The sequence below is a fragment of the Dreissena polymorpha genome, chromosome 10 (assembly GCF_020536995.1).
Source record: "Dreissena polymorpha isolate Duluth1 chromosome 10, UMN_Dpol_1.0, whole genome shotgun sequence".
Classification (NCBI taxonomy): Eukaryota; Metazoa; Mollusca; class Bivalvia; order Myida; family Dreissenidae; genus Dreissena; species Dreissena polymorpha.
This window is the reverse complement of record NC_068364.1, coordinates 38,772,488-38,798,172: the sequence shown is the minus strand read 5'-3', so window position 1 is coordinate 38,798,172 and position 25,685 is coordinate 38,772,488. Positions and strand designations below refer to the sequence as shown.

At 37.8% G+C, this 25,685-nt stretch overlaps 1 protein-coding gene across 4 annotated transcripts in view; it reads left to right on the top strand.

Moving 5' to 3' along the window:
* The window catches only part of LOC127848498 (dynein axonemal heavy chain 7-like), a 281,861-nt gene that overhangs the window by 87,608 nt on the left and 168,568 nt on the right, over nt 1-25,685 (top strand). For 3 of the 4 annotated variants that reach the window (XM_052380993.1, XM_052380992.1, XM_052380991.1), the window contains 14 exons: nt 2,819-2,961; nt 6,863-7,114; nt 8,108-8,222; nt 8,591-8,754; nt 8,976-9,129; nt 9,979-10,170; nt 11,180-11,313; nt 12,450-12,582; nt 14,233-14,511; nt 15,045-15,290; nt 16,304-16,396; nt 17,292-17,468; nt 18,692-18,853; nt 19,986-20,189. In XM_052380993.1, the coding sequence (XP_052236953.1) occupies nt 2,819-2,961; nt 6,863-7,114; nt 8,108-8,222; nt 8,591-8,754; nt 8,976-9,129; nt 9,979-10,170; nt 11,180-11,313; nt 12,450-12,582; nt 14,233-14,511; nt 15,045-15,290; nt 16,304-16,396; nt 17,292-17,468; nt 18,692-18,853; nt 19,986-20,189 (2,448 nt within the window). Of the gene's footprint in view, nt 1-2,818; nt 2,962-6,862; nt 7,115-8,107; nt 8,223-8,590; nt 8,755-8,975; nt 9,130-9,978; nt 10,171-11,179; nt 11,314-12,449; nt 12,583-14,232; nt 14,512-15,044; nt 15,291-16,303; nt 16,397-17,291; nt 17,469-18,691; nt 18,854-19,985; nt 20,190-24,036; nt 24,049-25,685 lie in introns of all 4 variants that reach the window. The other variant, XM_052380990.1, reaches the window with a different exon arrangement.

The window sequence follows — 25,685 nt, the reverse complement described above, 5'->3', positions numbered from 1 at the left end:
CGTTTTCCCGCTTTGGTGACCAAAAATAACGAATGTAGGGAACCAGATATGCTGATTTTCTTATCGGACCAATGAACACGCAGTTCATTGCCTCACTATAAGCATAATGATCTCGCGAGACTATGAGAGTACACAACTGTATAAATATTCATAAGTTCGCTGCGCTATTTTAAGATCGATGTTTTTCGAATATTTTGTGTGGAAGGAAAATTGTTTTGTTGGAGAATATGTAAACTGTTTGAACATGTAATCTGGTGAAATATTAACCTCTATGCGGATCAAATATTAACTGGACATGCAATCCGACAAAGACAGAAAATCTGCCTGACTGGTAAGCATTTTACTGGACATGTCCGACGGTACGACGACGTTTCGGAAAGACTGTATCCACTTCACATTTGGGACCTGGATTTGTTTGGAAGAGTGAAGGGAGGAGAGCTATTACTATAATGAATGAAGGATTGATACAATTATTAAGTTGTAGGAATTGGCATTGTTTTTAACAAAAAACATTAGCCCCACTATGGGAAAACTACGAATGTGCATTAAATGTCCTCCCAAATTAGCCTGCAGAATGCACAGGCTAATTAGGTACGACACTTTCAGCCTTGGATTTTTGTTTAGAAGAGACTTCGCAGGTGTAACACCGTCGCTCCATGATGCTTGGCCTTTAACCATATCTGGGTTGTGAGGTTTCCGCGGTGCCCATGAGCTGACTTAGCCGTTTGTTGAGCATGTCAACCATCTTTTGAAGCTCATTCATTTGCTTCATTGGCTTAATTATCGTCATCGGTACCTACCGCAGACACATGTCTGTCAGGCTTAGTTCTTTCTGCACGATAAAAAGCTTCGAGCTCCACAGCGTGCCTGATGGCATCATTGAGGCTTACTGGTCGGACCTGTTTGATGCGAAGTCTCATGTCCGCACTTTGAAGAGCATCAAGAAACTGATCTTTGGCCAATGTTTCTTTCAGGTCTGCCGGTGCAGAGGGGTATGCCAGGTTGTTTAATCTTCGAATGTCTTGCCCCAGCTCTCCCAACGTCTCCGATGCTTTTTGTCTGCGATCACGTAACTGCACTGTGTACAGTTCCGTCTGGTTAGGAGGCGCAAAACGTTCTTCTAGGGCTTGCAACAGTGAATCATAATCTCTGGAATTGTGTGCAAGGTTTCCCAATACCCCTTGCGCTTGGCCACGCAACGACACTGCCAAATACAATCCCCTGTCGTTGTAGTCCCATTGGTTAATATCAGCGCACGTCTCAAAGTGCGCTCTATAATCACGCCACGATGATTGGCCATCATACGTAGCGCTGCCTTCACTGAAGCTGAAGGCTTCAATGAAGTCTTCTTTCTTGTTGTTACATTTTCTCCGGGAATAAATAACTTTGATTGAGGCTTAGGTGTCTCTGTTTCTAGACCAGGAGTAGAGAAGCGAGTCTGGATTTTGTCACGCTCTAATATATCAAGTTCCTTCTCCAAAGTCAACGTTTCACACTTTGCAACGAGGGCTTCATTTTCCCGCTTCAACCGCTCCATTGCTTCAAGAAGACTTGCGTCCCCACCTTGAGCCATTTTGAGGCCTGGGCTTGACAGGTTAGAACTGTCGATAGATTTCTATACCCGATCCCACCGCTGCCACCAAATATGTAACGCGAGCCGCCGACTTCCTGAGGCCGCCACCGAGCGCTATGTGCGCGGCCTCACAATGACGATGTGCCTTCCGAAACCCTCGGAAGGCCGATTACAAATAACAATTAATAAAAACTAATTTTTCTCAGGCTACCTGCCTTATGATTGGAAAATGAAGAGTAATTGAGTCGCCTTAAATATATACAATGCGACCAAAAGAGGGGAATCGATGCCTTCGACCGATTTCCTGAGGCCGACACCGAGCGCTATGTGCGCGGCCTCACAATGCCGATGTTCCTTCCACGAATCCTCCGGCTTCCGTGAAGCTACATGTCACCGCCTTCGTGAGGCTACTGGCTTCCGCGAAGACACTGGCTCACGTCACCCCAAGGCCTTAGGTGAAGCTTCCGTCACTGCCTTGTACGACGTCCGTAGATTCCAACCCTCTGAAGACCCTCTCCAAGAAACAGGAACTCTGCAGCCCGGGCAACACCGTTTAAAGCTTGAAGCCAACGTAAATACCCAACTGCTCCAGAATACTGTTCTTTTAGAGTAACGTCCCTTTTCTTCAGATGTTGATCCGCTCGCATACACCGGAGGACTCCCCTAACTTGTCTATTTGCAAGCCTTTTATATACTGGCGAACAGAGCGCCACCTAGCCAACGGAAAGGCACGATCCGGAAACTACCGACGTTTCCGAATTCCCTCCGCACTCTACGGAAATTACCGATCAGCATTTCTCCTTCACTTACACAGAAACTAGCCGAATATATATGCAGGGGTTTACTAAAAACATTCCTTAAATATCAAATACTCTTTAAATGCTTAATACATTATTTTTAGCTATACAATTCACTTACTTTATGAAGAACAAGTTACAATATCATATTGTTTACCTGGCAAATTTAAAACTAAGGGAGGTAATTATACTGTAGCAGTGAAAATGCGCAAAGCATCTATTTCGACTACGAATCCTTTCGTTATATTATCTTTGGGTTGGAAATGAAGCCTTTAAAGCTTGAATTAAGAATGAAAGGTCTTAAATTAATTTTATTTTCTAAGGGACTACACATGTATCAAAATTCATACATGAGTTGTAAAGGGGCCCAAGAATATTCTATAATTTACACGTGTCTGCATTTAGTTAAACTGTTGAATATCATTTCTGATCCACGACTTTATTTCAGGACAATATTAACCCAGCCTACATGAAACAGATCCGCACCAAATACATAACGAACCCCGACTTTGACCCCGATAAAGTGAGAGTCGCATCCACTGCCTGCGAAGGTCTGTGCAAGTGGATCATGGCCATGGAATCTTATGATAGGTTGGTGGAACTTAACCCTTTGCATGCTGGGAAATTTGTCGTCTGCTAAAATGTTGTCTGCTGAATTTCTAAAATTAGCATTTTCTTCGATTTTTTTTCAAAGAATACTATCAGAATAGCAAACAGTTTGGATCCTGATCAGACACCACGTTCTGTGGCGTCTCATCTGGATCCAAACTGTTTGCAAAGGCCTTCAAAATTCGGTTCCAGCACTGAAAGAGTTAAGATTGTTTTTTTACTAGACATTTTCAAGAATTTGCAAGCTTTTATGCATGTCCTGAATTCGTGTCTGTGCTGGGGTAAAGTTTCTACTCCTGTGTGAAATTAGTCAAAATGAAGGGCCTTTTTATACGCCCCTTTTGAAAAAAACGGAGGTATTATAGTTTCACCCTTGGCGGGCGGGCGGCGGCATCCACAGCAGTGTCCGCTCTCAAAATCAAATAGTTTTCATCCAATCTTCTCCAAACTTGGTCAGAAGTTGTCTCTAGACAATATCTAGTTCAAGCTTGAATATGGGTCATGCCGGGTCAAAAACTAGGTCACAGGGTCACTTAGTTCATTTCAAGGATTTAGCATGGTGTCCGCTCTCTAATTGAAGTAGTTTTCATCCAATTTTCACCAAATTCGGTCAGAAGTTGTGTCTAAATGATATCTAGGTCAATATCAAATATGGGTCATGCCAGGTCAAAAACTAGGTCATGAGGTCACTTAGTGCTTTTCAAGCATTTAGCATGGTGTTCGCTCTCTAATGGAAGAAGTTTTCATCCAATCTTCACCAAATTTGGTCAGAAGTTGTATCTAGACAATATCTAGGTCAAGTTCGAATATGAGTCATGCCGGGTCAAAAACTAGGTCACTGGGTCACTTAGTGCATTTCAAGGATTTAGCATGGTGTCTGCTCTCTAATTGGAGTAGTTTTCATCCGATCTTCATCAAATTTGGTCAGAAGTTGTGTCTAAATGACATCTAGGTCAAGTTCAAATATGGGTCATGCCAGGTCAAAACCTAGGTCATGAGGTCACTTAGTGCATTTCAAGCATTTAGCATGGTGTCCGCTCTCTAAATGAAGTAGTTTTCATCCGATCTTCACCATGTTTGGTCAGAAGTTGTATCTAGACAATATCTAGGTCAAGTTTGAATATGGGTCATACCGGGTCAAAAACTAGGTCACGGGGTCACTTAGTGCATTTCAAGGATTTAGCATGGTGTCCGCTCTCTAATTGAAGTAGTTTTCATCCGATCTTCACCAAATTTGGTCAGAAGTTGTGTCTAAATGACATCTAGGTCAAGTTTAAATATGGGCCATGCTGGGTAAAAAACTAGGTCACAAGGTCACTTAGTGCATTTCAAGCATTTAGCATGGTGTCCGCTCTCTAATTGAAGAAGTTTTCATCCGATCTTCACCAAATTTGGTCAGAAGTTGTATCTAGACAATATATAGGTCAAGTTCGAATATGAGTCATGCTAGGTCAAAAACTAGGTCACGGTGTCACTTAGTGCATTTCAAGGATTTAGCATGGTGTCCGCTCTCTAATTGAAGTAGTTTTCATCCGATTTTCACCAAATTTTATCAGAAGTTGTGTCTAAATGATATATAGGTCAAGTTGAAATATGGGTCATGCCGGGTCAAAAACTAGGTCACTTAGTGCATTTCAAGCATTTAGCATGGTGACCAAAACCTTCAAACGGGCGTATCTTGTAACAGTTTGGCACTCTTTTTAGCTCATCTATTTTTTGAAAAAAAATTATGAGCTATTGTCATCACCTTGGCGTCGGCGTTGGAGTTGGCGTCGCCGTCCGGTTAAGTTTTGCGTTTAGGTCCACTTTTCTCAGAAAGTATCAATGCTATTGCATTCAAACTTGGTACACTTACTTACTATCATGAGGGGACTGGGCAGGCAAAGTTAGATAACTCTGGCGTGCATTTTGACAGAATTATGTGCCCTTTTTATACTTAAAAAATTGAAAATTTTGGTTAAGTTTTGCGTTTAGTTCCACTTTTCTCAGTAAGTATCAATGCTATTGCATTCAAACTTGGTACACTTACTTACTATCATGAGGGGACTGGGCAGGCAAAGTAAGATAACTCAGTTAGATAACTCTGGCATGCATTTTGACAGAATTATGTGCCCTTTTTATACTTAGAAAATTGACAATTTTGGTTAAGTTTTGTGTTTAGGTCCATTTTATTCCTTAAGCATCAAAGCTATTGCTTTCATACTTGCAACACTTACTAACTATCATAAGGGGACTGTGCAGGCAAAGTAATGTAACTCTGACTGGCATTTTGACAGAATTATGTGCCCTTTTTATACTTAGAAAATTGAAAATTTGATTAAGTTTTGTGTTTAGGTCCACTTTATTCCTACAGTATCAAAGCTATTGCTTTCATACTTGCAAGATTTATGAACTATCATAAGGGGACCGTGCAGGCAAAGTTATGTAACTCTGACTGGCATTTGGACGGAATTATGGGCCCTTTATACTTAGAAAATTGAAAATTTGGTTAAGATTTATGTTTTGGTCCACTTTACCCCTAAAGTATCATAGATATTGCTTTCATACTTGGAACACTCACAAACTATCATAAGGGTACAGTAAAAGGACAAGTTGCATAACTCTGGTTGTCATTGTTACGGAATAATGGCCCTTTTTTGACTTAGTAACTTTTAATATATGGTTAAATTTTGTGTTTCGATCCACTTTACTTCTTAAGTATCAAGGCTATTGCTTTCAAACTTCAAATACTTACATGCTATCATGAGGTTACTGTACCTGGCAACTTGAATTTTACTTTGACCTTTGAATGACCTTGACTGTCAAGGTCAAATTATTAAATTTTGCTAAAATTGCCATAACTTCTTTATTTATGATTAGATTTGATTGATACTTTGATGAAACTACTCTTACCTGACATACCGCAATAGACTCCACCCAAACCATCCCCCCGTGCCCTCCCCCCCCTCCCCCCTCCTCCTCCCCCCCCCCCCCTCCTCTTCCCCCCCCTCCCCCCCCCCCAATTTTTTTTTTTTTTATTATTTTTTTTTAAAGATCATCTTACAAATGACCACCACACCCTCACATTATACCCCCCCCACCCCCCCCCCACCCCACCCCCCCCCCCAATTTTTTTTTTTTTTTTTTTTTTTTTTTTTTTTTAAGATCATCTTACAAATTACCACCACACCCTCACACTATACCCCCCCCCCCCATTTTTTTTTTTTTAAACGGTTATGTTTGAAATACCGTCCAACCATCGCACCCAAAACCCCCCCCCCCCCCCCCCCATCGCCCCCCCCCCCCCCCACTAAATGTCCACAACCCACACTATACACCCCTCTTCACTCCTCCCTCCTTTGTGATTGAAAATGAGAGTCCCTTCACCTTTAAAAAGAAAATAGATGAGCGGTCTGCACCCGCAAGGCGGTGCTCTTGTTTACACTTTGAAACGACAAGGTTTTACAAATGGCCTAAATGGGCATTATATTTTAACAACAAAATAATGTAATGAAATAATCTTATACTACTTTACTTATTGTTTGTGACAATTTTTGTACCTCAATAAGATGTTTGATTGTTTGGCTAAATGCCCAAAATGGCCAGTTTCATTTAGGGCATTTTTACACTTAAAAATTTACATTTACTCTGTATAGGCAGATTTAATTTTTTTAGGTAAGCTGGGTTTTCAGAATTCATTTTGGTGAATTCTTCAGACGTTGACAAAATATTTATTTAAACTTTAGAGTATGGCATTAAATGAAATAAGATTGAGAAAAGCAAAACCCCAAAAAACTTTTACTGATATATTACTTCAGGAAACAAAAAGTGTCAAGTAATGAAAATTCCCCAAAAGAAACCCACTATGAAAACAATCAGTAGTATTATTATATTACACTTTCAGAGTTGCCAAAGTAGTCGCACCGAAGAAGATTGCGTTGAAGAAGGCAGAGTCGGAACTGGCGACTGCCATGGCGTCTCTGGAGAAGAAGCGAGCCTCGCTGAAGGAGGTCCAGGACAAGCTGAACAAGCTCACAGAGAAGCTGGCCTTCAACAAGCAGAAGAAAGTGGACCTCGAGAACCAGGTGGACTTGTGCACAAAGAAACTGGCCCGTGCAGAGCAGCTCATTGGTGGGCTGGGAGGCGAGAAGGACAGGTGAGATTGTGGTAATTTTGAAAGACAGGAAAGACAGGTGACATATCAGTAATATTTTAGGCAAGAAAGACATGTGAGTTATCAGTAATTTTTTAGGCAAGAGATGTGAGATATTAGTAATTTTTTAGGCAAGACAGGTTTAAAATATCAGTAATTTATTTAGTGTAACGTTTATCCCTGAATTTATGGACTGCGATCCCTTGCTTATATGTGTCTTGTTCTGTGAAAGCTGGTCATAATGCATGCGCGTAAAGTGACGTCCCAGATTAGTCTGTGCAGTCCACACATGCTAATCAGGGACGACACTTTCCGCTTAAACTTGATTTTCAGTAAGAAGGGACTTCCTTCAAACTAAAAATACCATAAAAGCGGAAAGTGTCGTCCCTGATTAGCCTGTGCGGACTGCACAGGCTAATCTGGGACGACACTTTACGCAAATGCATTATGCCCAGTTTTCTCAGAAAAAGACACAAATGAGCCTTGCTCTGTGAAAACAGGACTCAAGGCAAGTGCCTATATGTTTCAGTCCAGATTATTCTGTGCAGTCTGCTTTCCCCACATAGTTAAAGAAAAATAAAGTATGTGTGATGTGCTGGAAGGATTTTTGCCACAACCCCCACAAAATAGAAAATTTGTACCGAAGTTAATTGACTGGTATATAACAATCTTTAATATAATTTGCATAAAGAAGTCATTGTAGAGTTTTCTCAGAAAAGGGCCCACCAATAACTTAAAAGAAAACATTCACTATTAGGCACCTGCTAATTTAATGGGAAACAATGTTTAGTTTTAACCTAGTTATTTTTACTCAATTGCATGGAAAGCCTGAGGCTTATTAAAATGCTATTGAGTTCATTTCCTGTCTCAAATATTTGGTGTCTCAAATGAACGTTACTACAGTGGGGATTTAACCCATGACCTAGGTGGACACCAGACCCGCTATGCCACGGCAACTTCTGAAACATAGTTTATGGTTCCTCTGTTCCTTTACAGATGGGGGAAGGCAGCCAAGGACCTTGGAGTGAAGTACACCAACTGTACAGGAGACGTCCTGGTCTCATCTGGGATCGTAGCTTACCTCGGCTGTTTCACATCCGCATTCAGGACGGTATGCACTTTTGTATTGTTCTCAATAGGGAGATAATTAAAAATCTGCGATACATCTGGAATTAAATGTTATTAACTTCACTTCTTGTCCATCCTTACTGTTATATCTTATTCTGTATTTTTTAACTTTTTTGGTACCTAGATCAGAGTTATACAGGCTAATCATGGGTGAAATCTCTCCCTTTTATGAAATTTTTTGTTAAAATGAAATCTTTTTTAAATGAAAATCCAAGTAAGGAAGAAAAAGCCTGATAAGCCAGTGCGGACTTCACAGGCTAGTCTGGGATGACACTTTACATGTATGCATTAAGCCCCATTTTCCCACAATATGGCTCAAATGTAAGTCATCAAGTTCTGTTCATTCTTCAGGACCAGATTGCCAGCTGGATTGAGTCCGTGAAGACCCGCGGTATCCCGTGCTCGGAGGACTTCTCCCTGATTTCCACCCTCGGTGACCAGGTCAAGATTCGTGCCTGGAACATCGCTGGGCTGCCTACTGACACTTTCTCTGTAGACAACGGCATCATGTTGACGTAATGTTCTATTTATGTTAAGTTACTGTATCATTCATTTTGAATGAATGTCTCACTCATGTTGAGGTTACATCTCATTTGAATTTTGAGGTAACTTGAGGTTAAGTTTTATCAATTTTAGGTAAATACTCATTCATGTAGAATTAACCTCTCATTTATGTTGTGGAAACATCTCATTCATATTGAGGTAGAATCTCATTCATGTTGACCCTCTGTTTCAGCAATTCCCGTCGCTGGCCCCTTATGATTGACCCTCAGGGCCAGGCTAACAAGTGGGTCAAGAACATGGAGAAGGCCAACAATGTGCACGTTATCAAGCTCACCAATCCAGACTTTGTGCGCACACTCGAGAACTGCATCCAGTTCGGCACACCGGTATGTTATAAACCTAATTATCATTTCCAGACTTAGTCAACTGTGGTCATAGTTCAATAGGAGAGCAACTGTGGGAAACTGGGAAACAAGTTTTACTTTAATTGTTGATTAGCTACACACCACCAGTAAGACTGTTTTATGGGCTACTGTTTTATGGGCTACATACAACCAATATAACTGTTGTATAGACTACACACAACCAATATAACTGTTTATGAGCTGCCTGCATACAAGCAGTATAACTGGTCATAGACTGCACACAAATGCTTTATAATGTGTATGGGCTGCACCCAATCAATATAACTGCTACCCACAAACGATGAAGCTTTTCATGGGCTACACACAGCCAATGTTTAAGCCAACTGTCTCTATTACATATCTAGAAACTGCACAATTTTTGTTAAATCCAAGGGAAAGGACCCACTATTTTGCTATATCTTTTCATAGGATACAATCAACCAAGGTTCTATGGGAGTTACCCTATATTCACTATTTAGAGGCTGCAAACAATCAATCTTGAAGGGGAGGGACCCCATATTGGCTAGAAACTATGATAAGATACTTTCAATCAAGGTTCAAGGAGGCTGAACACAATCAACGTTCTTGTAGAGGGACCCCATATAAGCTATAGCTGTTCATGGGATACACACAACCAATATAGCTTGTAAAGGCTACACACAAACAATATAACTGTAATAGGCTACACTCAAACAATGTAACTGTTTTTAGGCTGCACACAACCAATATAACTTTTAATAGGCTGCACACAACCAATATAACTGTTTATAGGCTACACACAACCAATATAATTGTCCCAAGGATACACACAACCAATATTTCCTACACTAGGTTCTCCTGGAGAACGTCGGTGAGGAGTTGGACCCGATGCTGGAGCCTCTGCTGCTGAAGCAGACGTTCAAGCAGGCCGGCGCCCTGTGCATCCGTCTGGGTGACAGCACCATTGAGTACTCCCAGGACTTCAAGTTCTACATCACCACCAAGCTGAGGAACCCCCACTACCTGCCCGAGACCTCTGTCAAGGTGAGCAGAGCTTTTTTTCCTGTGTTTATGTTACATTCAGACATTTGTGAAATAAGTTAAATTTTTATTGGAAATTTTCAGAATATCACATTAGATTTGACATTATGTGTCGTTACATTAAGGTGAGCAGTCCTTTTCCTTTCTGTCTTTTCACATTTTAAAAGTTTGCGACTTATTTTTTTGAACATTCCAAAAATTTGCAACTCATTTTTTAACAATTTTTAAAAGTCTACCATGTCATGTTTTTCACAATTTAAAAAAAAAATATGAAAAAATGAGTTGCAAACTTTTTGAATAAAAAAAAAATTGTCGCAATTTTTTTTTTTATTGTGAAAATTTGAGTTTCAAATTGTGAAACTTTTGAATAACAAGTGTGAAAATTAACCATTGTTAAAGAAGAAGAAAAAATCTGGTGAGTATGTGCTGGCTATATGTCCGGGCTTTCTAATGGTTAAACATGGTCCTGTAAGGTCACTGATTTGGGGAAACGGTCAAGACTTCTTTTTGGGTTATTATATATGGATAAAACTGAGAAACAGAAGAATACATTTTCTAAGGTTAACTTAATTTCTTTTGTTACATTCTATCATTTTTAGGTCGGCTGTTTTTGGAAAAAACAACAAGGTATTGTCATAGCCTGCTCGTCGTCTGCTGTCCGCCGTCATCGTGCTGAAACCTTAAAATTGGCTCTAAAATCAAGGTGCTTCCACCTACAACTTTGAAACTTCATATGTAGATGCACCTTGATGAGTACTACACGCCACACCTATTTTAGGTCACTAGGTCAAAAGTCAAGGTCACTGTGACAAAACTGTACCCACAGCCAAGCGTTGGCACCCGCTATGCAGTGCTCTTGTTTTAATAAATTTTCTTTGGGAAAGGGATTAGACCATTGCTAAAGAAAAAATAAGGGCAGTTGAGAATTTTCATTACATTTATCAAATGCAATAGTTTCTTAATACCTTTTTATATAAAAATGTAAGTTTCATGCTAAACCAATGATACACAGGTGACACTCCTAAACTTCATGATCACGCCCGAGGGTCTGCAGGACCAGTTGCTAGGCATTGTGGTTGCCAGGGAACGGCCCGAGCTGGAGGAGGAAAAGAACGCCCTCATCTTGCAGAGCGCAGAAAACAAGAAGTATGTGGGGATTTGAATTCTTACAGGATACTTCGCTGATTGGTAAAAACATTCCAAAAGTGTTGTCTTATATTAGCCTGTGAAGTCTGCACAGGCTAATCAGGGACGATACTTTCCGACTATATTAAATTTTTGTTTAGAAAAGACCTCCTTTAAAGTTAAAATTTCCATAAAGGCATAACATGTTGTCTCTCAGTAAGCCTGTGCAGAATTCACAGGCTTATTTGGGAGACACTTTGCACATATGCATTTAGCCCTGTTCATGTTGTCTCTCATTAAGCCTGTGCAGAATTCACAGGCTTATTTGGGAGACACTTTGCGCATATGCATTTAGCCCTGTTCATGTTGTCTCTCATTAAGCCTGTGCAGAATTCACAGGCTTATTTGGGAGACACTTTGCGCATATGCATTTAGCCCTGTTCATGTTGTCTCTCATTAAGCCTGTGCAGAATTCACAGGCTTATTTGGGAGACACTTTGCGCATATGCATTTAGCCCTGTTCATGTTGTCTCTCATTAAGCCTGTGCAGAATTCACAGGCTTATTTGGGAGACACTTTGCACATATGCATTTAGCCCTGTTCACGCAGAATGCAGCTAAAGTCTTGAAGGATACTTGTTAATTGGTGAAAATATTGTTGATAATCTACACAATTATTGATTCAATTCCAAAAATTGTTCTCATTTCAATTGCATTTTATTTTTCTGATTTTGTTAAAGTCTAAATGATACTCATATTTATATTGCTGTTTATTTTGTGCACAAACACATTTTTGCAATTGAGGCTTGATATCTGCAAATTCCAAGTAATAGTAATTTTTTTTGGCAACACAAATATTGTCTCACTCTCTGGTGAAATTCTTTATCACACCTGAAAGCAAAGAACTATACTCTATTTATCTTGGGAAATTGAAGACAAAATTCCATTTTTCTAGATAATTCCACACATCAGGGGTGTAAGTTTTAGGCAACACAAGAAGACACAATTCTTTAGGTGTAAAGGTTTTATGTCTACAATTTTGAACTCATAGTCTTTGTTTTTATCAACAACAAAATATTGTCTTCATTTTGGGTGATATGCTTTTTATTTATGGATTTTTTTCTAGATAATTCCTCACATCCGTGGTCTTTGTTTTAGGCAACTGAAGGAAATTGAAGACAAGATTCTTGAGGTGTTGTCCACGTCAGAAGGCAACATTCTCGAAGACGAGACCGCCATCAAAGTGCTCTCATCCTCCAAAGTGCTGGCTAACGAGATATCGGAGAAACAGGTTTGACACCTCGACTTTTGTGTGATTCCACAGGTGTCTTAAAAGGAAACAATAAATGAGCCGGGCTCAGTGAAAAAGGGGGTTTAATGCATATGCGTAAAGTGTCATCCCAGATTAGCCTGTGCAATCCGCACAGGCTAATCAGGGGCAACACTTTCCGTCTGAACTTAATTTTGCTAAGAAAAGACTTTCTGTAAACAAAAATATCATAAACTCTGAAAGTGTTCTCCCTAGTTAGACTGTGTGGACTGCACAGGCTAATCTTAGAGGACACTTTACGCTCAAGCATTAAACCCTGTTTTTCCAGAACAAGGCTCATGTTATTACTAGTATTACACAGGTTCTCTGAATAGGAAAAAATAAATAGAGAATAGCAGGTTACTGCCCTATTGTTGAGTAATATATTCTGTGAGGCTAAGCAGGAGTTTTTCAGCACTCTCTGCGCCTCCGGAAAACAGAGGCACTTCCAAAGCAAACGGACCCAATCCCAAACCGAAATTATAACAAAAATCCCAATTTCCCAAAAAGAAAAAAAGTGTTTTTTTTGTGTTTTTTTAAGAATGAAGTGTTTTATAACTTGTGTGACTAACCAGTGTTTGTTTTGGTCAGAAATATCTGCTATAAGGTTTTGACTGTACAGTTCTTATTCTTATCTCAGAGTGTAACTGTAACTGAAAAACAAAACTGCTGTACTTGAATAAACGTTGAACATGCCCATTATTGCATCTGTTAATATAAAGAAGACAAACTAACAAATAAAAACAAATTTATTTGTTAAACCACTGAATTATTTAAGCATGATAAATTCACAAGTTTTTCCCAAATGAGCCGTTTCATTGAAGCAAAAATTCCCAAAATGGCAAATTTTGTCAATAAAAAATTCCCATTTTGGTCAGACTCCTTTTCCCAAAATAGGCAGAAAAACCTAGCTAAGAATTAAAGAATAGAATAGCAAGGCTTGCCGTGTTTTAATAGCATAAATTCATTACCTGCTATCTCCTAGCTACTACCTTCCAAGGTTGGTTTATTTATCCTGAAAGATTTCTGAAAGGCCGGAGCTGCCACCTATATACTCCATAATAGACTAGGTCGGAACATAGTATAATGTAACCTAGGCTAAAACGACACCTTACAATTCAATCTTCTTTCAGGAGAGTGCTAGTAAACAACGTCCATTTTATTGGCTTTTAAATCGAATTAATAAATAAATTTTAAAAAGCGGCTCCCGGCTTCCAGAAATATTTTAGGATAAATAAACCCACCTTGGAACGTAGTAGCTAGGAGATAGCAGGTAAGCATTTAACTAATTAAAATACATTTTACTTGAACAATTTGTTTTTCTGCTCAGGATAACGCTCCCTCCACATTTTAAAAGAAATGATAAAAAAATAATCTCTACGACTGTGGATTTTTTGCGGGAATGAATATGTTGTACGACCTTTGACGTGTTGATCTTGATATCATAAGCACTTATGCTTAATATTTGTAAAATAAGATTTGTGCTGTTGTTTTTTTTCCTTTAAATCAGGCAGATATCAATGTAGTGGTATGATAAAATATATAAATCACTGTTGTTGTTTTAATTATAACTTTAAAATAAGGACAGCTATTTCACTATATATCAGTAAGAATGTGTGATTATCTGCGCAGGCTATCGCTGAGGAAACCGAGATAAAGATCGACACTGCTCGGTTGGGCTACAAGCCGATAGCGATCCACTCCACGATCCTGTTTTTCTCCATCGCGGACCTGGCAAACATCGAGCCGATGTACCAGTACTCTCTGACGTGGTTCATCAACCTGTTCTGTCTGTCCATCGAGAACGCGGAGAAGACGGAGGATCTGAAGAAACGCCTCGAAAATCTCTACAATCACTTCACGTACTCGCTCTACTGTAACGTGTGCCGATCGCTCTTTGAGAAAGATAAGGTGCGTGGCTTTAATTGGATTTTATTTTGTTTATAAGTATATATTAACCTCTTTCTGGGAAAACTTGGCTGAATGCATGTGCGTAAAGTGTCGTCCTTGATTTGCCTGTGCAGTGTGCACAGGCTAATTTGTGATGACACTTTATGCACATGTTTTAAGCCTCGTTTTCCAGTAGTGATCTGCATTTATACCCAGAATAACACAGGAGGCAATTTAAGTAATAATTGCGATTAAAGAAGTAGGACCACAATCAATAATCTTTAAAAATAGATAGCTCCAGATTATTGGGGTACAAAAGTTAATAACCTTCCAAAAATTCACAATTTTTCTCAAGAATATTGCTCAAATAAACCTTCCCCCTTTCTCCTTACAGCTGCTGTTCTAGTTCCTGCTCTGCTCAAACTTCAAATGATCTTGAGCTCTTAATTTAAAAAGATTATTGTTTATTAGCCTATTTCTTTACTCAAAATTTGTACCATACTTACCTCCCTTGTTTTTTATTAGTGTAAAGTATCCTTTTCTCTTTCTTTCAGTTGCTGTTCTCTTTCCTGCTCTGCTCAAACATCCTGAAGCACAACAAGGAGGTGAACGAGGATGAGTGGCGCTTCCTGCTCACGGGAGGCATCGGGCTCGACAACCCGCACTCAAACCCGACCACCTGGTTGCCTGTCCAGTCATGGGACGAGATCTGTCGCCTTGACGACCTTCCCATCTTCAAGAACATCCGCACCAAGTTTGTGTCCAATAAGGACGGCTGGAAGGAGGTTTACGACAGCGTGGTACGTTGTGCTTTTGTGATGTCCTGTTGATTGGCATTTGGTGCATTTGACTGCGCGTTGGGTAGATGGATTTTTTCTTTAAAGGACTTATCCACAGATTGCCATTTATATTAAAAATGTTATTTAAAATGTTTACTTACAAATCTACATTGTTTTAGATTTGTTTTAACATTTTAAAAGCAAGAAACAAAGTTGATTAAAAAACATTTTTTTTACCATGGACTTGAATCTGAGACCTTTGTAAGCAAAAGTGATCACACTACCTCTGTGCCCCACACAGGTTTGAGTAATTTAATGAGAAACAAACGCTATCAAAGTTCTCAAATTATCAAGAAAAGCGTTACAAACTTATTATTATTTTTCTATTGCGAATTATGTTCATCCATTAAAGAACCAATACTTTAAAGAATTTTCCGAGTCAAGAGTTATATTCTGCTTTGTTAAAACATAATGTTAAATAATTTTTTTTAACTTCTGACAATTTTTTTGACAATTTTACCGAACTGTTAACAAATCCCTTTATTCAGCAAAATCATTCAGATAACAAACTTAAGAAAAAAATACAGCTTTATTCCTAATTTAAGCATAATTATGTTGATTTTTGTATTATTTTTTTTAAGAATGCCATGCATTTTAATGTATCAACCATAAAAATTATTGTAACAAAATATAATATCTGAACTTGGTTACCAGGGTGTTTTTCTGTATTTTACAAATCTCACATTAAGTAAGCTTTTGCCTCTAGTCGCTATGAAGAAGTGGATAGAGTGTCGCCTAGCAACCAGGTCACAAGTTTGATCCATACTGTGGGACCATTTTTTAGTTCTCCCTCAAAGACACTGTGTGCTGGTTCTACCCAGGAAATAGACTTGATAGCTTTTCAAATAAGCCTTCGGCTTTCTATGCAATTGAGCCAAAATAAATAGGTTTAAACTATTGCTTTATTATAAATGTGCAAAATATCTACAAAGTTTACAATTGTTATTGTGGGTCTGTGTTCTGTGTTCCAACAGGAGCCCCAACACATGACGTTGCCCGGAGAGTGGCAGGAGAGACTCGGCTCCTTCCAGAGGCTGCTACTCCTCAGATGTATCCGACCGGACAAGGTAACCACATACCATGCAATCAGGGCTTCTTTTCACAGGGATGTTAATTGATGTAGAATCCTTATTAAATGCAAGCATTTTGTAATGTTCTCACTTTTCACTTCACCATATTATCTCCATTGTATGATTGTGATGCAAATGTTGCCTTGAAACTAATACAATAATACAAAAATTTACTTTTCATTACCCGTTTGTGTTTTTTTGTGTGTTATGTAATATACTTAAATTTAAACAAAGCCCAATTGTTTGAGCAATCTAAATTTGTTCAGAAACAAAACTCTAGACTGAAATATTTTGACCACTTTGAAAATGTCATTTGACTTCCGAAAATTTCAAGCACAAGAACTCGTGACTTATGGTTTTTCAAAAACTATTGAAATCCCTGTTTCACCTTTTGGTTAATAAAGCAACATTTTGGGAATATCTCCTTTAGAGTGAAATGTGGGGAATATTTCTTTTAAAGCTAGTATGTCCAGTTTTTATGTAAAACATTGTATTTTATCTCCTCAATCAGATTTCTCCTAGAAAACTTGATCTGAAATTTTCCCATATGTACAACGTAAGATATGATTTCCCTATACAAAATTCTGTTCTTAAGTGCACATTTTCCTAAGCCGCTTTGTAATTAACACCCTGGACTGTAAGCTTTAAATGTTAAATGTTGAGCCTTGTCGCTTAAATCAAATTACATTTATGACCAGCTGTAAGCTTTTAAGAAAAAACTAGATGAAAAACAGTTTTAAATAATTGTTTTCTTATTCTGGAAAAACTGGGATTAATGCATGCGTGTTGAGTGTTGTCCCTGATTAGCCTGTGCAGTAACATGAGACTAATCGGGACATTAAACCCTTTTTACCAAGAGAAATGCTTAGTTTGTTCTGCTGTGTATTTCCAGGTTGTGCCAGCGATTCAAGACTTCGTCACAGAGAAGATAGGCAAGAAATACATCGAGCCTCCCCCGTTTGACCTTCCCGGGTCGTTTGGTGACAGTAACAACTGCGCCCCTCTGCTGTTTGTCCTGTCCCCTGGTGGTGACCCCATGACCTCTCTCTTGAAGTTCGCTGATGATCAGGTACGCTTGCACCGGCAAAGCTAGACCTGTTTATCTTGGCTAACATTCACAAACCAAATATTTGACTTTAGTCTAAGAATAAGGAATATTCTTAACCCTTTCCCACTCAGAAGCAAAGTGAAAATGGCTTTGTGCAAACAGGATAAAACCGAAACAGCCTGCGAGTTACTTGCAGTCTATTCAGGTTTTATACTGATTGCTGCCCATCAGTATCTAAGGGTTGCAAATAAAGCCTTACAAACTTGAATCTAGTAAAGTCTTTGATTAAATTTAACTTTCTAAGGAACTATATTGTTCTATGACAATGTTCATTTACAGTCCAACTTAGATTTTATTCGCTAAAATAACCTCTTTTTTTTAAGAAATGAGCATTATATGTAACCTGTATATTTTCAAATGCTGAATTTCAAATGCTGAATTTCAAATGCTGAATTAAGGTTTCTTGGATCCGAGTCTTTTCAGTATTCTTAAGTCTAAGAATGGGACGTTTAATATGGGGACTGGTCTTTTTTATTATTCATTTGATGATTTTTAATAGATTTGTGGATATTGACAAAAGTTATTTTCTGCTGCAGTTGCTGCATATATTGTTTAAATCGATATGATAAAATTCAATGACTTGCTGTCACAAGGCCAAGGTCACATGACATTGCCCTGCTGGTGATTTTTGTTGTTAATGCTTACGTTAGCCCTGCTTGTATTCATGAGACAATATTTTGCTTGATTGAGTGCATGTGTCTCTTCAATCTTACCTGCAACACCCACTAAACTCTACTTGATTTAAAGGGGCATGTTGGACTCTCTGGTATGCAAGTGTCTTTTACACTTTCTTGTTGTCCATGGCTGAGATTCCAAGATTGACTCTTGTGAGTGCATCTTGTGTCTTTCATTAGGGTATTTACTTGTTTTCCCAGAGTTTTAAAGGCGCTGAGATTGACTCTCATGTGTGCATGTTTCTATCAGATATTACTTTATCAACTTATTTTCTCAGGGATTTGGTTTGACTCGCTCTTCACGGGTCAAGGTAATCGACCTATAGCCATGCAAATGATGGGTGCTTAAGACTCTTTTTTGTAATCCTAGGGATTCAGGGGTACCAAGTTTACTTGCATGTATCTGTCAGACCTTAATGTACATTTTAGTTAGTTTTCCAAGAGTTTCAGATATGCCAAGTTTACTTGCATTCAACTCTCAGATCTTAACGGGCCTATTTGTTTCTTCAGGGATTTGGAGGGGCCAAGTTTGACTCGCTGTCACTTGGTCAAGGTCAGGGACCGATAGCCCTGCGAATGATTGAGAAGGGGACAAAGGAGGGCACCTGGGTGATGCTACAGAACTGCCACCTCGCCACATCATGGATGACCACCCTGGAAAAGATCTGCGAGGTAACTTTGTTTGTTTTTTATTATCATATTTGGGGCCGTAATTTGGCACTTTTCCCAATGTCAAAATGTGTATATTTTTTCCAAAATGTCTTCCAAAAATCTCTAAATAAAGATTTCCAAGAAAATAAATTACATAAAAAAAAGAAAAGCCATTGCAACCTTTAGATGATCTACTTATCCAACTCCATAAGTTGAACCCTGGTCATTATAATATTTAAAAACCTTTTACTCTTTTTTACGGTATTTGTAAGCAACAAAAACAACAGCACCAAATAAAATTCAGCTTTGCTCTTGGATGATGAGGCTAAATGCATGTGTGTAAAGTTTCCTCCCATATTAACCTGTGCTGTCTGCGAAGGCAATTTAGGGACAGCACTTTCCGCGTAAGCTAGATTTTCCCTAACAAGAGACTTCCTTTAAAGGGATCTTTTCACGGTTTGGTAAATTGACAAAATTGAAAAAAGTTGTTTCAGATTCGCAAATTTTCGTTTTAGTTATGATATTTGTGAGGAAACAGTATTACTGAACATTTACCATAGTCCAATATAGCCATTATATGTATCTTTTGACGATTTGAAAACCTAAAAATTATAACGCGTTGCAACGCGAAACGATTGAATAATTTGGAGAGTTATGTTGTTGTCGTTTAAATTTACGAAACTATGAAGATTGCTTATATAAGGTATAAAATACTTAAACTGTGTATATCCCGCGGAATAGCGGAGAGGGCTAATGCGTTTTTACTTCAGACTAATTCCAGGACTCCAGGGGTCACTAGTTCGAGCCCTGGTACCGGCTACTTTTTTTCCTTTTTTAAATTTTATTCTTGATTTTTTACTGGAGCTTTTAAGATCCAATGTAAACATTTATCAATATAAAGCATTTAATGACAAACTTCAAAATATGCCAAAATCTGTGAAAAGGCCCCTTTAAACAAAAATACCATACAAGCGGAAAATGTCCTCCCTTATAACCTTGTGCTGTCTTCACAGGCTAATGTGGAGCCTGTGGACTCCTTATACACATGCATGTAACAATGTTTTTCCAAGGGGTGGCTCATTTAATTCTATCCTTTGGCCTGCCACTAATACCAGTCTAATTGCATTTATCCAATCTTATTTCATTTGTACAGGAGCTGAATCCCGAGACGACCCACCCAGATTTCCGCCTGTGGCTGACAAGCTACCCATCCAACACGTTCCCGGTGTCCATCCTGCAGAACGGAGTCAAGATGACCAACGAGCCGCCTAAGGGCCTGCGATTCAATGTCATGAGGTCGTACCTGTCCGACCCAATATCTGATATGGAGTTCTTCAATTCGGTCGAGAAAAACAAGGTAGTTTGAAACAATGCAAAAATTGCAAAACATTAGACATTACTTCTTTTGCCCCATTATATATTTATAATTTAAATGCTGATGATAAAATGTCATGTTTTTGTACCCATATTGGACCTGGAGTTCTTTAACTCAGTCAAGGAAAACAAAGTACTGGTGTTTTTATTTAGCTGTAATAATTGCAAAATATTCAACTTTTAAGTTTACATCTTTAGCGCCTGTAAATTTTGTTTTATATCAGAAAATAAAATTTTAAAAAATGCAGTTAATGACAATTTAAACTCAGTTGAGAAAAACAAGGTAGTTTGAAACATTGCAAAAATTGCAAAACATTAGACATTACTTCTTTTGCACCATTATATATATATAATTTAAATGCTGATGAAATAATGTCATGTTTTTGTACCCATATTGGACCTGGAGTTCTTAAACTTGGTCAAGGAAAACAAAGTACTGCAGACCTGTTTACTTCTACGGATTCGCCGTAGTTACTACGGATTATTTGGCTAAACTACGCACTACAGATTTGTACTGAACAACTACGGATCAATCGATCAAAATGGTCAAATTTCGGTTTTTAATCGTACTTTTGCTTATTTTCGGTCTTTGCGGGTAATTTATCAATCATAAACATTTTGGCGCTTGCCTAGTAAGAAACATTAAAATTCAAGCCTCCCGGGGAACGAGTGCTGATCGAGCTTGTCGAGTCGTCACGAAGAACAACTGACTTGCGTATTGGTTACGAAGAACAACTGACTTGCGTATTGGTTCGCAAATTTAGCCAAATATATACGATTTTACGTTGCTATCCAGTATACACATCTCTCTCTCGGATAATACCGACGATAGTCGATGTATCGGGATTGAGCAGGTCTGTTTTTACACACGTCCAAGATGGCGGCAAGCAGACAAGAAATTGCGATTAACGGCGAAAATAATAAATACCATTCAAACAAACAACGGATATCATATTGTCATTAGGGATTAATGTAATGCGTGTGTCAATTAAAGCAAAATACAACGTTTGAGATAAAAATAAATATTTATCAGAAATCTACTCACAAAGTTTAATCATTTATAATAAGATGAGTATCGTTCGAAAATGGAAAGAGACAAACATGATTTGATTTATATGTTAGTGGATTTGTGTATACTCAGATTCAAATGCATATTCTGCTTTATTATGTTTGTTACGCTGTACAATTTAATGAAATAGCATTGAACTGAGGTTGTCAAGTGCAATATATTGAAAGGTAAACAAATAAAATATATTATTTTTCTCCATCAAATACATTATCAACACAACACAACAAGAACACTAAAGGGTGTTTGTCAATATTTGTTTATGTTTTCCCCTTATGATATTTAATTGTAAAAATACTGAATTAAATTAGCAGCTACTCCTAAAGAGCTTATGAACAAATGGATTTAAGATTCTATAGATTAATATGCATGTTGATGGATATTAACTAAATATTGTCTTCATTGTTAGAAGACATTAAAGCAGCACTTTATAATATAAAAATGCTGTCAAACATGCTCTTAAAAACAATTTTAATTATGTTACTTATAATCATATTTATAATGCTTAATGTTTCCCAATTTCATAGTTTATCGCGCTATTTTTTCCGATTTGATGGTTAATCGCGCTAATTTTTCCAATCCAAATGGCACAGGCTGTAACAAATAAAAGCAAATAAAATCACTAAACAGATTAAATGGTTAGCAAGTAAATTCATCTAATGCTCTATGTACCGTTAAACTGATATGTGACCCAGTCATGGTGTTTTAATGCTCAAAATGATTGAAACGGTTAAAACTACTGACAACAGCCCAAAACTACTGAGAGATGCCCTACATACTACTGAGAAGCAATCGGTAGGGTAAACAGGTCTGGTACTGGCGTTTTTATTTAGCTGTAAAAATTGCAAAATATTCAGCTTTTAAGTTTACATCTTAAGCGCCTGTAAATTTTGTTTTATATCAGAAAATAAAATTTAAAAAAATGCAGTTAATGACAATTTAATCTCAGTTGAGAAAAACAAGGTAGGGGATTTTATGTGGATTGAAACGTTGCAAGAGTTTGGATGTTACTTCTTTTGATTCTATTTTGTTTTAAGTTAGAAGATTTTTATACGCCCGTATAAAATACGGGACGTATTATGTGAAACCCCTTGGCGGGCGGCGGGCGGGTGGCGGGCGGCGGGCGGAAGGCATCACTTTGTCCGGACTCTAATTCAAATTGTATTCATCCGATCTTCACCAAACTTGGTCAGCAGTTGCATCTAGTTGATATCTAGGCCAAGTTCGAATATGGGTCATGCCGGGTCAAAAACTAGGTCATAGGGTCAAAAAGTGCATTTTCAAAGGGGCCACTTTGCCCGGACTCTATTTCAAATTGTATTCATCCGATCTTCACCAAACTTGGTCAGCAGTTGCATCTAGTTGATATATAGGCCAAGTTCGAATATGGGTCATGCCGGGTCAAAAACTAGGTCATAGGGTCAATTAGTGCATTTTCAACGGCGCCACTTTGTCCGGACTCTAATTCAAATTGTATTCATCCGATCTTCACCAAACTTGGTCAGTAGTTGCATCTAGTTGATATCTAGGTCAAGTCCGAATATGGGTCATGCTGGGTCAAAAACTAGGTCAAAGGGTCAATTAGTGCATTTTACTTTGTCCGGACTCTAATTCAAATTGTATAAATCTTATCTTCACCAAACTTGGTCAGTAGTTGCATCTAGTTGATATCTAGGCCAAGTTCGAATATGGGTCATGCCAGGTCAAAAACGAGGTCACGATGTTACTTAGTGCATTCCAAGCATTTAGTGCATTCCAAGCATTTAGCATGGTGTCTGCTCTCTAATTGAAGTAGTTTTCATCCGATCTTCACCTAATTTGGTCAGAAGTTGTGTCTAGATGATATGTAGGTCAAGTTCAAATATGGGTCATGCCGGGTAAAAAGCGAGGTCACGATGTCACTTTGTGCATTTCAAGCATTTAGCATGGTGTCCGCTCTCTAATTAAAATAGTTTTCATCTGATCTTCACCGAATTTAGTCAGATGTAACGTCTAAATGATATCTGAACAAGTTCAATTGTGGGTCATGCCGGGTCAATAACTAGGTCTCGAGGTCACTAGTGCATTTCGAGCATTGAGCATGGTGTCCAAAACCTTCGAACGGGCGTATCTTGTGACAGTTTGGCACTCTTGTTAATATTGTATTGCTAATGATGAACATGCCTCCTTTTTGTCACTTTTAGAGTTTTTATTTTTATGCCCATGGATCGAAAGATCGGGGGTTTATTGTTTATGGCCTGTCTGTCTGTCTGTCATTTATTCATTCATTCATTGTATGTGTGTGTCTCAAAACTTTAACGTTGGTTAAAGTTTGATAACTTTTGCATTATTGAAGATAGCAACATCATATTTTGCATGCATGTGTATCTCACGGAGCTGCACATTTTGAGTGGTGAAAAGTCATTGTCAAGGTCATCCTTCAAGGTCAAAGGTCAAATGTATGGCTTCAAAGCGGCACAATAGGGGGCATTGTGTTTCTGACAAACACCTCTCTTGTTTTAAACTGATGACAGAAAAGGATAACACTTTTTGTTTACATCAGAAGTTTTACAAATGTGAACCAGGGAAAATGCTTTACATGTACTTGGTTGGTTTTGGACTAATAAATGATTTATTGATTATATTTCTCTTTTTATTAAACAATAGGATTGTGTTCTTTGGTAAAGATCATTGTTATGTGAATCACTTCATGTTTTAGTTGTAATACTGGACATTTTAACAAATTGTTTTGATTTTTACTGTTTATATAATTTTCTGCTCCTAGCCCCATAATCTTGTAAGTATCTAAGCACACACTTAGATATATATATATATCCCACAGAAAACATTAGATCTGACAGTGTTATTAGTACATATACATATTCTGAGATTATAGATTATATTATGTTAGATGGCTACGTAGAAAACTTGTATATCTCTAGTTATTAGATGCGTTAAGGATAACTTCTGATCTTTTAATTATATTAGCATTTGTAGTACATTTTCTTCTCCTTTAATTAGAAGTAAAATTAGCAGAAATGTGCACTTCTTCTTTGCAAAATTGCTCACAATTTTTTCATTGCATTTTTTTTCTGTTTTTATTCAGCAAAAAGTAAGAAGTGTATTAAAGTTAAAAAGTTGTGTTCTATATTATAAATGATTTGTTCAGAGATTTTTGTAGCTGTTACTTTATGATGTGCATACAGTACAAAAGGTCTTGCACAAAATGTGTAGAAAAAAAGTGGAAATAACAAATCTATGAACAAGTCCAATAACTCTTTTGCATGTTTGTTATGATTATTCAAGTCATGTTATACAATTTAATTGTTAAATACCCACTTTATGATTCAGAATGTATAAAAAGTTTTAATATTTTTGTAGATAGCATATAAGAGGGGCTTTGGAAAAACAGGGTTTAATGCATGGGCAGAAAATATTATCCCAGATTCTAACACGACACGCGACTTGTTTTCTATAGACAAAGAAGGAAATCAAGTGTGGGTTATTCTGCAATAACTTATGGGCGGAGCTTAATGTTTCGAAAATAGTTCAGAATAAATAAAGAAAATATTGCAGTAAAATGCACGTGCTAAAACCCGCTCTAAAAGAAATGTAATAAATGTATCATGTATATAAAAATAATGAAACAACAAATTGTATATTTGGTGATAAGTGGCATAACCACGTCTACAAAAAATGTTATTTGTTAGGGAACAAAATTCAGAAAACATTTATAGCATGTCAGCTTTTCAGTAGCATCAATACACGTGACGACATTAAGTTTCTACGATTGTTGTTTTCAATGAAAGTGACATCATTTGCAAAATATTTATGAATGAAAATGACGTCATATGTTTGTACAATTCAATGACGTCACTAAATAGTGAACTTAGTACTAAGAAGGGCGGGGTATTGAAAAATATAGTTCACATCCAAAAGCTTGAACCAAATCAATCAGAATCGTGTTAGAATCGAAATAATATTTTTATATGATGGTTTGTTGTCGAATAACCCACAGTAAGTTGTATAGATGTGTGTTATCAAATCACTCGTGCTTCACACTCGTGATTTAATTCCTACGCATCTATACTCATTACTGTGGGTTATTCGACGACAAACCATCATATAAAAATATTATTTCTTAATTAGCCTGTGCTGTCTGCCTTGACTGAATTTTTTTTTTTAACTTTCTTTGAAATTAAAATCTGGGATGATACTTTATGCACATGCGTTAAACCCTGTGTTCCGAGAGCGCCACTTATTTTTAGGTAGATTTTTCTTTTATGCACAATTCATGGTGCAGGTCTATATGCTAGCTTATATCCTCTATTTGTGAAACACTGAACCAGTTCTATATGACATTTTCTGGTAGCTGTTTCCTAAATTTGAAACATTTTACTAGAACAATTGTGAAATTCATTAGAATTATTTCAT